This window comes from Fringilla coelebs, assembly GCF_963513975.1.
Source record: "Fringilla coelebs genome assembly, chromosome: 5".
Classification (NCBI taxonomy): domain Eukaryota; kingdom Metazoa; phylum Chordata; class Aves; order Passeriformes; family Fringillidae; genus Fringilla; species Fringilla coelebs.
In genome coordinates, this window is record NC_140033.1 from 56,608,562 (window position 1) to 56,622,817 (window position 14,256).

A 14,256-nucleotide genomic window follows, 5' to 3' on the forward strand; every position below is an offset into this window, starting at 1 on the left:
AAACAATACCAGCAAGAAACAAGGTTATTAAGTGTAGTTTAATACATTTAGCTGAATGCACATGCAGTTCTTCCAAGTGGAAGGCACAAATTGTTAAAAAGGGCTTATCTTAAATGTTTTCAGAGTACAATGTCCAGAATACAAATACCTGGTGGCTGTAGTGGGACATATCGTAGCACAAAAGCACTGTGCTAGTGGTAAATATGAAAGATTAAGGCAACAATCATCTCTGTCACTGTTAGGAAGACCTTTCTGGAAACTGTTAGTGTGTGGCTGGATTTCTTCATCTGAACATAAGGAAGTTTGAGTCCCTGCTTTCTTCTGGTAATGGTTACAATGCTGTTGTCACGTAACATATAATACTGGAATATGGCACTTACCACTTTTCAATCAAGACTTTCTTTTAGTTTGCTATAAAACCCAGTCAGACATACACCCCTTTGTGGCTTGCCTAGTAAAGTTGTATTTGTTTTGTCAACTTGTAAATACCAAAGTTAGGGCTGAAGTAGTTCAGCTAATAATAAACTAAGGCCATAACTTTATATAAAAAATTATTGTGGAAAAAAAGATAGTTTTGGCTGAAAACTGCTTATTCAGATCTTTTCTTGTTGCGATTGTCCTTCCAGATCCGATAATTGAGTGCAGAAGCCAAGGTTAGCCAGGCTAAATAAGGAATCATCAAATAAGCTGCTGCTTTGTTGATGTTGTACCAGGAAGCTGTGGTAGCTGTTGCTGTACCAGTTGTAAGCAGGAGAGTCACCAACCCCTGAAACACAGAAGGTGGTTAGTGTTGTTTTACTCTGGCACCTATTCTATCCCTCTGTGTTAAATCCTTCTCAGAAAACCAGCCAGCAGAAAAAGATGATAGATTTCTGCTGAGTTACAAACCACTTTGAGTCATAAAACTATACAAGAAAGGGCTTTACAGCTGGGAGCACAGAGGAAGAATGAAGTCTCTTTCACCCATACCCTCTTTAATGGGCAGTGAGATACTTCTAAGAGTAAGCTGGAGCAAGCAAACCTGTCCAGTTTGTTTATGTCACCTGAAGAGATGAGGTGTGAACGAATCTGTGATGGATTGCAGTCTTTCCCTGTTACAGCATTGCATATACTGCTATTTTATTTTTTGTATTACCAATTCTTATTTTTGAGAATTGAGTGGTTTCTTCAGAAAGCTGCAGAAAGTTAGCCTTTTCTAAAAGGGGTGTTGGTCACCTAAATAATGTTGTAATAAGCTGCTTATCACTGCTGTTTGCCAGAGAAACCTAGGAATTGCAATAAGGCATAAATGTTTGTTTTATAGTCACACAAAGCTCTTACCAAAGGCTGGCAGAATCTGTCAGTTCTCTCGGGGGCTGGCATGCATTAAAGAGAATTTTAAAAAGTTCTGCGAGGCATATTTTGTACTCAGGCCCATTTTAAGGAAGAAAAGATGATGAGACAAACCTTTCATGCTAATACCTTTGTGTTCCACTTACCCATCCCATTTTGTGAGCTCCAAAAAATATTGGAGTCCATGCCCAGTTTAATGCCAGGTTCCCTGCATACAGACCCAGAGGAACCACTGACTTTTCATTGAAGCCCCCCAGTTCCTTCCACACAAGGTAGGAGCCGAATCTGCAGAAAGCAAAGGGCAAGTGTCATTCACTACACTGTTTAAAGCTACCACACATTCTTGATCTATGAAATAAATTCCGTGCCAGGGTCTAGATTAACTTGGAACACTGAGAGATCTGAGCCTTACTTGGCAAAGTAACTGACAGCACAGGCTTGATCAGCTGCTCTGGATAACATGGAGAGAGAAAAATTCCAGTCATGCCAGAATTCTTACTTTTAAGTGCATAGAAGCAGATAACCTACTACATTTGTCTTTAAAAATAATACCGTGTTGAAATGGAAACAAGTCTAAGATGCAAACAGTGAAGAAACTTAGCTTTGGTATTGGGACATGGTGCTTTAAAAATTTTTTAAAAATAAATCCAACCCCAGTTTTTAAGTAGATTAAATGAATGGCATTGAGTGGGATCCCAAAGCACAGTTCAGTATGGGGAGCAGGAAGAACCCTTTGGTCTCTTTCACTAAACAATGCAGCTTTGCTATTTTGGCAGTTTGATTGCAGAGAATAATGAAAACAGAATAAAGCTGGGGCAGGGTAAGCATTAGAAACTTCCATTTCCTAAGTGATTTCCAAAGCACAGTGTGGACTTCAACTTGTTCATACACCTGGCTTCAACTTCAGACCAGCACTGTGATGTACAAATCTAAGAAGCTAAGTGTCAAGAAAGGCAGGTAAGCTTATTAAGTCTTGCTGTTAGTTTTTTGATGCTTTCCATATATTTAAGAGATTCTGGAGGAATGAAATGTCCTGGTCATTCAAGGAATGTGTGTGCATGCTGGATTGGAGAAGGCTGGTAGTTAAGTATGATCTTTCCACTGTGCTGGATGTATGATACATAAGCAAGACCATCCACCTTAGGATACACTGATTCTGCTATTACCAAAATAAGATACAAACTGTCACAATCTGGACTTTAGGGTATTTAACCTGCTACCCAGATTTGTGGTGAGGAATCCAGACACAGGGTTACAGATTGTGCTATCAACTTGAAGGAAGTTGGGAAAGCCAGCCAGCTCTTTTCTCCTTGATAAAAGGCATGTTTTTATTTACGGGTCAGTAATGATCTCATTCAAATGTTGACTCTTCAAATACACAAGTATTCACTTAAATAAGTTAAAAATTACAGTCTGTATGAGGAAAAGGAAAAGAGAAGTCTGGTGGGGAGGGACAGGACATGAGGCTATAAAAATTACAAAGCTTTTCTAGAAAGAAAATGAAACCAAAATGAGAGAACATGGGAGTGCCAGTCTAGCATTCAGTTTCATCCATTGCATTATTGAGCTCTGTTAGAACAGTTCCATCCTAATTTCCCCCACCCCTTCTTTTTAAATTTTCTTAAAACTACTGAAGGATATACTTAGAAGAAATCCCAGCAGCCTTGCTCTGCTGTTTCCAGCTTGGCAGGTTGTCTCCTCAGAATGAATGAGGAAAACAAATAATTGGCAGCTTTTCAAGCTGCTGCTTTTGATGCAGGTACTTCTGCATACAAAATGTCCTAGCAAACCCACACATGAGTCCCAAAACAAGTTTTTACCTGTTAAAGAGGCAGGTTGACACAGTTTCTTACAAAAATAAAGCCACAGGAGTACAGTCATATCCTCTTGGTCCAACATTATACCAAATGCAACTTTGAGATCAGGCCAATGCCTTAATACAATGTGAAAAACATACCCCATAGATGTATAGAGAGTTCCCCAAACAGGAGCAAACATCCAGTTAGGTGGACACCAGGATGGTTTCTGTAGAGTTTGATACCATGTTGGGATTTCCCTTTTGGTTATATTGCTTCCTAAAAATCCTCCTGCATGTGGCAGGAGTGTGAAACCTACTGCTGGGGCCCAGGCTGGTACCATTTCCATTGAGACAGTGAACCTGAAAAAAACCCAAACACTGATTGGCAGAGAACTTTTAAAATGCAACTGCAAAAGTTTCCCTTTTTAACAGATTTTGAAAACAGGCATGTCAGATCTGATCCACAGCCTAGTGTTGTCACTGAGAGAGTGACAATGAATGAATGGATCTTGTACCATGCTCTTACCTGTACCTGTAGAGGAATCTGTCCCTGGGGAGGGGGGAGCCAGAGGGAAGTGGGGCCTTTACTTCTCTCTCAGCTGAGTGCATGAAGACTACTGAATTTTACCTACAGAAATATTCTCACTAATAAGTATGGCAGAGGAATAAGGCAGTTTGATGTTATATGAACTGCACTTAAGTGTGTATTTCTGTATTCACCAAAAAGCCCATTCCCTCAATGAAGTGGCAGAGCCAAGGAAGAAAAGAGCATGTGCTTTCCTGTGCTCAAGCAAAATAATGTGAGATGTTGTCTGCAGGATGCTCAGTGGGAGCCAGAGGGATGTGACAGTAGCAGATACTTGAGAAGCTGCCTTGAAACACAAACACCAGGGAGGACAATGAGAAGGTAAGTACTTAACTGATGTTTTGCTAAACAAGGAAAGTGATCTGGATACATGGGGAGTACAGCTTTGGCTCCTTCATGAAGCATTCAATCAGTTGCAGCAATTGTTGCTGCCAAGCTCATTAAATTTGCCTAGATGTAGGGCTAAGTAATGCTTTGCTCTGCTGGGCCATGCTGCTTTAGTTAGGGTACCAGGAAAACCAGCAAGCAAGAAAGGAGGACAAAGCTTCATTGTGGATTTTCTGGCCAGAGGCCAAATGTTACAGAAGAGCTGTGCTTAGTTTATTGAAATGTAAACGTTAGAACTACAATTAAAAAAAAGGGCAGAACTGAAAGATGTTTTTTCAAATATATGGTAGGCAAATACACTCAATTCCTGTTCATCTGTTATGCAGGAGGGAGATTATGAGAGACTGCAGCAGTGGGGAAAGAACAACTGCAGAAGGCCCAGGAGAGAAAATAAAGTTTTAGATCAATGAGCATTTCAGATGCTTGTCAGAGAAAAGTGCCATATTGATACTATCTTGGCTGTTGTGTTTCCCTGGATTTCGAAGCTTCTATTGCTTTAGTCATGACTGCTGGGATAAGGAGGTAGAGAGTGGGGAAGAGGAAATCCTACTTGTGACAGGTGTGCTTAACTGATAGGAAATGGCACAGATGGGGTTGCACTGTCACAGCTCTGACCTGGTGAATTTCTGTCTGGAGATCAGGGTAAGCTTGGGCAGCAAGAAAGTTCTTGCATTATGGTTTTTGTCCCTGCACTCAGGGCTCTGCCCACACAGATCTAATGTGAGATTTCAGTGGCTGGGACTGCAATACAGTTTGCATGGGATCAAGAGAAATCCTGATGACAGAAGCAGAGCAGAGTTTTGAAGGCAAACTGAGCATGGAAGGACTGGTAAGGCACACAGGATAAGAAAGGTTGAGAGGGGTAAACAGGAAGGGGCAGGTAGGCCTGGGCTGTGGGTTTGGGGGAAGTCAGCAATGAATAGAAATATACACAAAAAAAGTCAGCAGACAAAGCCATCAGAAATACAAGTCAAGGTCAAAACCCAAACAAAAGACTGAATGGGTGAAATGAGCCAAGCAGGGAAGAATTCAGAACTGAGGCTGGGGAGAAGGAGGAAGGGGAGGACAATGTGGCACTCTGCTGTGATAGGACCAATTGGGTTTTGGGTGGAGGATGGACAAGGGAGGGAGGAAAAATCTGCAGGGCTCACTGCTGCCATACTTCTGCCTAGTGGATTCCACTTATGAGGAAGCATCTTAAAAGAGGAGCACAGGAGTTCTCCTGCACTAAGATCTGTGCTGTTATTTCCCAAGGAAGCAGGCTGCCAGCTTCCATGTGCACTACTTGTCATCCTCACTGACAGCATGAAGGGCTCTGCTTTCACTGGGATGTGAAGCAAGTGCAGGAGCAGCAAGGTGTGATGGGAACAAGAACTTGGAGCACAATAGTTCTCTTTGGCTGCCTTCAGATGAGTAATTCCCAAAGGTTAAGTTAGAAATTGAAAGTTAATAAGATCTCACTAATTTTTAACCCTTTTGCTTAGCCTACAGGGAGGCCAGGCTTATCTCTCTGCACATGCTGTGATATATGCAACTCCAGAGTAGCTGCCAAATATTTTTCAAAAGTCATAAGCAAGGACCCAAAGGGCTTTATGCTTTATTTGGATGTTAACAATATAAGGATGGTCTCTGCACAGCATTCAGCAACAGACTTTGTCAGGGGTTCTGTCAACTTCCTCCCAGGGAACAAAGTCTGAAAGTGCTAAATACTATAAAATTGAAACAATACTGCTCTGTGGCAGTCATTAGTGAATAAATTTTGTACCCATGCATGTTGGAGGAAGAACACTGAAATAATTCTTAAGAGAAGGAAAACTAGATAGGCAAACAGAAACAGGGAAGGTGCAAAGCAAAGAAAAGAGAGAAGTGAAGCCACACATGCACAGCAAAGGGGAGGAAATAGAAATTAAGAGATTGAACATACTGGCTGGAATTGAATTTTGGTGTCCCAGTCTTTTAACAACTATTGCTATTAATTAATTATGTGCTGTATTTTCCAGTCGTATCTCTCAGGATTTCCCAAGCATGGCAAAATACTCCCTCTTGCAAGGAGAAGGAGGAATGAAACCATGCAGCAAGGTGCACTGACAGCAAGACCACAGTTGTCCATCAGCAGTGTGAGTTCCTGTGTTTTCATTCCCAAGAAATTAAATTTTGGTATCAACTTTCCATTAAAAAGTACAGGTAACTCAGAAAACAGCATGGGAAAAGCTACATCTGTCTGTGTCTGGTTACCTGATGTAGGTCTCTAACAAGAGAATGAGTGAAAGGCAAGATGCACTGGACAGTCTGTGCACTAGCCAGTGCTGCAGTCTTTGTTTATCTGCGCAGTAAAAGAGCTGTGCAATGTTTACAGAACATGCTGTACATTTTCTAAAGGTAATGTGAGCACAGAGGTTCATCAGCCCTGCCTTCCTTTCAGTGTACAGGGGTGATGATCTGAAATGAATTGGTGAGAACTTGAACACCACAGACTTGCTAACAAAGCCCCACTGGCTGCAGCAGCATTACTCAACCTAGAAATAATAACTGCTTTCCCAATTGTATCCCAGCTCCAGGGTGAGTTGCACAATATTCTTGCACCCTCATCTTTGAAGAATGCTGGATGTCTGTGACTGATATCTGCAGTGTACCCAGCAGATATCTGCCTCTAAGAACCATCAAGGTTGGAAATATTCTCACACACACTTAACTTGTTTACTTCTTTTCCACTTCTTATCTCTGCCCTACAATATATTCTTCATCATGCTGCCTCTTTTCTGTTTAGCCCTAGTGTGACTTCAGGCAGCTCCAGCAGAGCAGTGAGGGCTTTGCTTTACATACATGTCAGAATAATTATTCTAAGTATTCAAAATATCTGACCCAAAGTTAATTACAGCTACATAAAGTAAAAGGAGAAATAAAGCAGAAAAAAGCTGCAGTAGTTAAACTTGCTGCCTAATGGCCTTCTCTCTGCTGTTTTCCTATGGTGGCATAACATGAAGAAAAAAACTAGCCAAAGCTTTCTGTCTCCTCTTTCTGGAAAAAACACTGTGCACCCAAAGAAAGGGCTGGGCTGCTCTGTAGGTGGGATTAGATATATATGACAGAGCAGATGTTGCTTCAGCCTGATGAAAAATGAATTGAAACACTTCTTTGCCTTGAGGAGGTCTTTGAAAGACATGTGCCTTTCCCCTCTTGGGGTATTCTGTCAGCAGGAAGAAGGAAGGTAGGAAAGGAGAACTGTTTTCATCCCATTTTCTTGCACCCCTGAGCTGAAAAAACTTCTGATTAGTTGCATTTGTGTGCAGCTTAGGGCTGGCTACCCCGTCACCTGGGGCTTAAAAATCACATTAAAAACACAAACAAAAATCTCCCAGCAGGGCTAAATCACCCTGGCAGCCCTGGGGTTCCCAGTGCCCAGTGTTTGGAGATGGACTGACAAAGCTGGGACCATACCATGGAAGGGGGTCCCCAAGACATATACTCTCCCTCTCAGCCTTTACCATACATTTTTTTAAGGGCAAATAAGGCTCTGCCCAGGTCTGAGAGGCAGCATGCAAATTTTCCCCAGGAAGAAAGCTTCTTCCCAAGACAGCTGTCAAAAAATTACAGACAACATACTTAATTTATATTGATAAACTATTTATGTGTGTTGTGGGTTTAATTCCTGGGAAGCTGCAACACTAAAATCAAATTTATATCACAGCCTATGGCAAAAAAATACAGCTACCACAAAAAAAAAAAAAAGCAGGCTACCTAATCTCAAGTAATAGAGACACTTCAATCAATAAATGTTATAGGATATAAATAGAATATAAATATCTAATAAGTGTATAATATATGTTTATAATATGTATTTAGAATTTTTTAAAATATGGCCTTTATTGAAGACTAATGCAAGGTGTACAGATGGAAACAAAAAATCTCACTCCCCAGTGAGATTTCAACATGGCAGAGCCCAAGTTGTGCAAATACATCTATGATTTATTAACATACAAGGAACTGAAATGCATACTGGAGCAAGATTTTTGCTGGGAGAATTTGCCATTTACTCTCAATCTCTTCTCATTGATGCTTATGTTACAGGTATAGGCAGCCACGGGCTGGGATATGGTCACATATATGTCATATATCTTCTATGTTACTGCCTGTACATTTCAGCTAACTTGAGCAGCTCACTTCCAGGTATTTTACCTGGAGGCTGACACAAATGGAAAAAATAATCTTACAAAATAGCACAGAGAATAGAAAAGTGAGAAAAATATAAAGTCAGCATAATTTCCTGCTATTATGACACATTTTCCTTCTCCCAAGACGTACTTATAGTCTGTTTTACTGAGCTGCTCTGACTCAATGCTTGATACTGTTTCACTTCATGCAAAGTCGTTACACAATTGCAACTCCGGCACGCCAACTTTCGCTTTTAAAAAAATAATCTTAGCGTTGAACGCTCCAATTATGTCACAGTGCATTTTGGGCTTTGATTTATAAGTATCACTCAAAAACTCGGAATTGAAAACCAAAGCCCTTTCTTTCACCCTTAAAGAAACGTTCCTCGGCGGCACTGAAGGAAGATACCTTTAGTTAAATAGCAGCGTGAAAACTTCTCCCGAGTGCCGAGAGCGAATGTGCCCGGTGTGCGCGGCAGAGCCGCCGGCCCGGCGGGACCAGAGGAACAGGATCTGCCCTTCTGCGGTGCGCGCACAGCTGTCAGCCGCTGAAAAGCTCGTGTGCCGGATCGAAATTAAGAGCAGGCTTCCTAGCTTGGTGGCTTGGTTTGTTTATTTTAAAGCACTTTCCACGCTAAACGCCGGCACGGAAAAGCCATGAGTGTTAGCTCAAGTCCTGTCCGCCCCTGAGCGGGGCCCGCCCCGCCCGTCTCCATCCGGCACTGCAGGTCCCGTCCTGCCCGGGGGATCCCGGCTGGCCGGCACGGGGCTGTCGCCAGCAGCAGCGAGCGGGATCGCTCCCTCAACCCTCTCCGCCGACCCGGCGGGGTCCCGGCGGCGGCAGCGCTCCGGGAGCGCGAGGACCCGGGCGGGGACGGACGGCCCCTCCGGCGAGGAGCCGGGCCCTGCTGCGGGGCTGTGCCCCTCAGGCTCCCCGTCCCGTCCCACCCCGAGCCGTCCCGCGGGCAGCGCCGGCGTTACCTCCTCCTTGCCGTGCTGCTGCTGCCGCCGGTGGCGCCTGCTCTGCCCGGGCAGCCAAGCGCCGCCCCCGCGGCCGGCCGGGCGGGCTCCCCCGCCCCGGGGCGGGGTCTCGGCGCTGGGCGGGCGGAGGCGCCTGGCGCGGGCCGGGCCCAGGGCGGCGCGCGGGACTGAGGGCGGCGAGCGCCGGGGCGGCCCGACCGGTCTCCCTCGCTCCCTCCCTCCTTTCCTCCCTCCCTTCCCCCCTCCCTTCCCGTCCCTTTTGCCGGCGCTCGGCCCGGCAGCGGCTGCCGGCGGGGGCCGCCCCGTTCCCGTGGCAACGCCCGTTCCCGGGCGGCGGCCATGGGCGGCTGGGCCGCGGCGCCATGGCGGCTTGGTGGCTGCAGCGGGCGCGGCGGCCTCCGCGGCGCTGCGCGGCGGTGGGGCAGCTCCCGCCCCGGCGCTGGGGACCGGGCGGCGACCCTGAGCGACCTCCTCCAGAGCTCGGTGGAGGCCGAGGAACCGGACGCGGCGGCGGCGAGGCGGGAGCGGCGGTGCCCCCGGGAGGGCACGGTGCTGCTCTTCCCGGGGCAGGGCAGCCAGTTCGTGGGCATGTGCCGCGGGCTGCAGCAGTACCCCGGCGTGCGGGACATGTACCGCCTGGCCGAGAAGGTGCTGGGCTACGACCTGCTCTCCCTCTGCCTGGAGGGGCCGCAGGACGCGCTGGACCGCACCCAGCACTGCCAGCCCGCCGTGTTCGTCGCCTCCCTGGCCGCCGTGGAGAAGCTCAACCACCTGCAGCCTGAAGTGAGGGGCCGCGGTGGGCGCGGGGGGTCGGGGCGGCGGCGCCTCGGGCCTGCCCCGCGGTGCGGCTGAGGCGGCGCTCGGCTCTATGTTCCCGCAGGTCGTGGAGCGCTGCGTGGCGGCCGCCGGCTACAGCGTGGGGGAGTTCGCGGCGCTGGTCTTCGCTGGAGCGCTGGGCTTTGCCGAAGGTGCTTGGGGCACGTGCGGAACTCCCTGCTAGGATCTCCCAGCCCGGGCCCGTGCTGTTTCCAAAGCGTTGCCTGTTATCACTGTGTCCTTCCCGCTTTTTATTTTTAATTAGAGGAGAAATTTCACTTTCTACTTCGACTGTTCGCTTTAACGTGTGTAATACGGCATTAAAAGCATTGACGTTTCACGACGAGTGAACAACTGCCCTTTCTTGCGCGCAGGTGCCCGCGCTCACATTTACGCAGCATCTCTGTTTCTCTCCGTAGCGCTGTACGCGGTGAAAGTGCGCGCCGAAGCCATGCAAAGGGCGTCGGAAGCTGTCCCCAGTGGAATGCTCTCGGTTGTCGGCCGGCGAGAGGCAAATTACAAATTTGCCTGCCTGGAAGCCCGTAAACACTGTGAATCGCTGGGTATAGAGAACCCCGTGTGCACAGTTTCAAACTATTTGTTTCCAGACAGCAGAGTCATTGCAGGACACTTGCAGGTATTGCTTCAGAGTAACTATTCCTTCCGTTGAACTGGGCATTTCACTTTTTAAAAACTCTTACTTTGCGCTTCTGTGTGGGTGTTACGTATGGCCTTAGTTTGTCCAAACAAAAGTATTTGATCTGTGGGGTTTTTTTTTTCCTGCATGTGTTCAGATGTTGGGTAGGGAGAAGAATCCCTTTATCACAGTAAGTCTGATGAGGTGATTCTTGTGGGGTAACTGAGAAAACCTTTGTTGTGCAAGACTCACTTCTCTCTCTCTTTTATAGGCTTTGGAGTTTTTGCAGGAGAATGCCCGAAAATATTATTTTAAACGTACAAAAATGCTTCCAGTCAGTGGGGCTTTTCATACCAGACTTATGGAACCAGCAGTAGAGCCACTGGCTGAAGTTCTAAAATCGATTGAAATTCAGAAACCGCTGCTCTGTGTGTATTCCAATGTCGATGGCAAAAAGTACATGCACTCAAAGCACATTCAGAAGCTGTTAGTGAAGCAGGTGGTGTCACCTGTTCTGTGGGAGCAGACCATGCACTCAGTGTACGAAAGAAAGCAAGGAACAGAATTTCCTTACACGTATGAAGTGGGGCCCGGGAATCAACTAGGAGCCATTCTCAAACAATGTAATTTAAAGGCCTGGAAACAATATAAACACGTAGATGCTCTGGAAGATGAGGAAGCAGCGGAGACCTAAATAACCTTTTGAGAAAAATCCACACAACTCAGTTTTTTTCTGATTTAAAACTTTGTGCTCCCAAAAGAGGAAGTCTTAAACATTCATGGCTTCTCATGACGTAAAGAGCACTCACTATGTGCATAATTGCAATGAACATTTTCCTCTGAGTTACTCAGGTGTGAACAGGGGAGAGCAAAGTTTGGCTCTTCATGTGTGTCGGGACTGCAAAACTATCAACTAACAGGCCAAGTAGCACTGTTTGATCTCAATCTTGCAAGCAACTTTCCCTCTTGGGTGGGTTGGTTTTGTTTTTTTGGTTTTTTTTTTGTTTGGTTTTGTTCGGTTGTTTTTTGGGGGAGTTTTTTGGGTGTGGATTCAGGTTCTCGTTGGTAGCCTTGGCTGTCTGGTGCAGGGATCTGCAGGAATGCAGGGGTTGTTGGCTTCAGGTTGTGGAGCTGCTCTGGGCTGGAGGGTGCATTTAGAGGAGCCATTTGTTGGGAAGGCTTTCAGTGTTCTGATGTTCCTGTTTTCTTACTCAACTGGCTTGTGGGGTGTTATCTGTGTAAAGTTCTCTTTGTGTCCCCTTTGCCAGGTAGCAGCTGAGTGAGGCAGATGATGTTACTAGAAACATTATTTTCTTAAGGTTAAACTATAAATAAACTGAAGCTTTTCTTGCTATTTTAATGCTTTGGGGTGCATCATTACTGGCTCTGTCCACATGTGGATGGAAGTAACTTTCCCTCCAGTTGTCCAATGTCACACTGGTTGTGCTAAGTTACACAAGAAATGTTCACTGGGAAAAAAAGCTTTACAAAAATACTATGTACATTTCCTGGCAGCAGGAAATGATGAGCTGGAGAGCAGCAGGTTGTCCCAAACCCTTCTGGAAGGAGCTTCCCATTACCCAGTTTATATTTTTAATTTTGGTACTTTAATGTTGTATTTAACAGATATATAGAAAACAATTTAGGATATATTACTTAAATCAAATGACTGACAGCATCTTCAATAATGTATTATGAAATGCATGAGAACTTCCAATTACAGTACCAATCATTCTGTAACTTCACATTTATGACAGGGAGAGTGAATTAAAAACACTGGCCCTTATTATCATTGCTAAGTGGGCTGTATTATTAAACAGTTCTTTTGTGGACTGCAGCTGGCAGCTGTGCCTGCCCTCACAGTACAAATTCCATTTTTAGCATGTGTAAACATTAACAATTAGTAAAGTACTGAAGAGTTTTTCAGCTTCACCATTCGACTGCTGGAGGCTGATGATTAAAGGTTGGAAAAACTGTAAAGAAAATTATTTCAGTGAAAGTTCCTATGTTACAGGTAAGGTGTTAATGATTCAGAAAAGCATACCAAAATCTTCAGTTAGAATTATTGGTTAGAATATTGCAATTAAATCCCATTCATATTATTAAACACTGGATTGTCCTGTGTTAGAAATTTCTGACCACACCTTGTAGGACCAAATGCAATGTTGATGACTTTCAAACCAGCTTTTATGATAGTTGAAACTGAGCGTGGTATGTTGGTGGCACTAATTTTAGTGCTTTGAAAGTTCTGAACTTTCTTTTTAATTATTTAACCTTTCTGAGAAAATGCTGGAGACCTGTTTTCTATTTGTAGTGTTCTTGCCATGATTTTTTTCCTCTTTTTTTCCCCCCTCATTTCACTTTGTTGTACACTTTGCTGGGAATTAAAGGTCTTTGGGAAACCCATGCTAGAAATCTCTTGTTGGCAAACCATTGACAACCTTTGCACTTTGTCCGCTGAAGAATGCTGAAGGGAAATCTGTATCATAAGAGCATTCCAATGTTGTGGGTCTTGTTTAATTAGTGGGAAGAAGGACCCGTCACCACTGTTGGGTGTTTGCTTTTTTCCTGTGCAGTGGTTGAGCCGAGGCTGCTCCTCAGTGAGCTTTGTGTCTCCAAAACCAGAAGCCAGAGGGAATCATGCTCTTGTGCCGATGTTGCAATTCCTAGGAGCAGAGGAAGTGTGATGGAGGTCTTTGTACCTCTGTAGGAGAGTGCTTGATTTTGTGTGGTGCCAATCAGCACAGCCTCACCTCGCATGTGCTGTAACATTGCCTGTGCCTGGGCAGAAAGTGCCCAAGTAATTACAAATCTTGGATCTCAGAGCATTTCTTTAATGCTCTTGCTCCTCTGTCCCCTCTGCTTCTGGAAACTGAATGTTTGAGAGGTGAGAAACCAGTGTGGCTCCTTCACCTATGAACAAGCATAACAGGATGTGGAAGAAAATCAAGTGCTGTAAATGCTGTCACATATCAGGAAGTGTGCAGTGAAAAAAACAGAATTAACGTTGGGTCCCCTGAGTCACTGTGGGGCTGTGACTAAAGGATTAACTAACTGTGCTCCACAGGTGAAACGGGAGTCTGGCACCGACTGCTCCCTGCTACTCCAGTTAGTGCTGATTGCTGTGGCTTTGGCTGCCATTTGCTTTGTGTTTCACTTGTTTCTTTGCTGGGATTGAATTTTGTAGTCCTTGAGACTCTGTTTTGCTCCATGCATGCTGGATGATGAAACCCCTCTCTTGTGATTCAACACAAGAGTGGGAAAAAGCAGAGTCACCCCACACAGCTCTTGGATAAAACAGGCAGTGAAGAGTCTCCTGTTCATCACTGCTCCCCTGTACATAAAGGTTATTTATCTAAAAATAATCATTTGATAGTATTAAATTGATTCAGTTGGGAAGAATCAATTTTTTCACAGCTGGTACTTATATTACATACTAATAGTTCATTTATTAGGCCCCTCCTGATCTTAAATTTTACCCTTTACTAAATAATAACTTTAACATATTTTTCTATCACACTGCTATTATAGAGCTCAATAGAGCAGTCAGTTCACTGATAAAACTTAA

At 44.9% G+C, this 14,256-nt stretch overlaps 2 protein-coding genes across 2 annotated transcripts; one reads left to right on the forward strand and one right to left on the reverse strand.

Annotated features, from left to right (window-relative positions):
- Position 1: 1 nt before the first annotated feature.
- On the reverse strand, positions 2-9,333 carry TSPO (translocator protein). The gene is made up of 4 exons (XM_084205748.1): positions 9,236-9,333; positions 3,290-3,490; positions 1,479-1,617; positions 2-766 (listed from the first exon to the last, which is right to left on the reverse strand). The coding sequence occupies exons 2-4, from the start codon at positions 3,475-3,477 to the stop codon at positions 590-592; spliced, it is 504 nt and encodes a 167-aa protein (XP_084061874.1). The 5' UTR covers positions 3,478-3,490; positions 9,236-9,333; the 3' UTR covers positions 2-589.
- Positions 9,334-9,368: 35 nt separating this feature from the next.
- On the forward strand, positions 9,369-13,030 carry MCAT (malonyl-CoA-acyl carrier protein transacylase). Its single transcript, XM_084205749.1, has 4 exons — positions 9,369-10,018; positions 10,116-10,203; positions 10,471-10,688; positions 10,960-13,030. Exons 1-4 carry the CDS (start codon positions 9,575-9,577, stop codon positions 11,380-11,382), a joined length of 1,173 nt encoding a protein of 390 aa, XP_084061875.1. The 5' UTR covers positions 9,369-9,574; the 3' UTR covers positions 11,383-13,030.
- Positions 13,031-14,256: the final 1,226 nt, after the last annotated feature.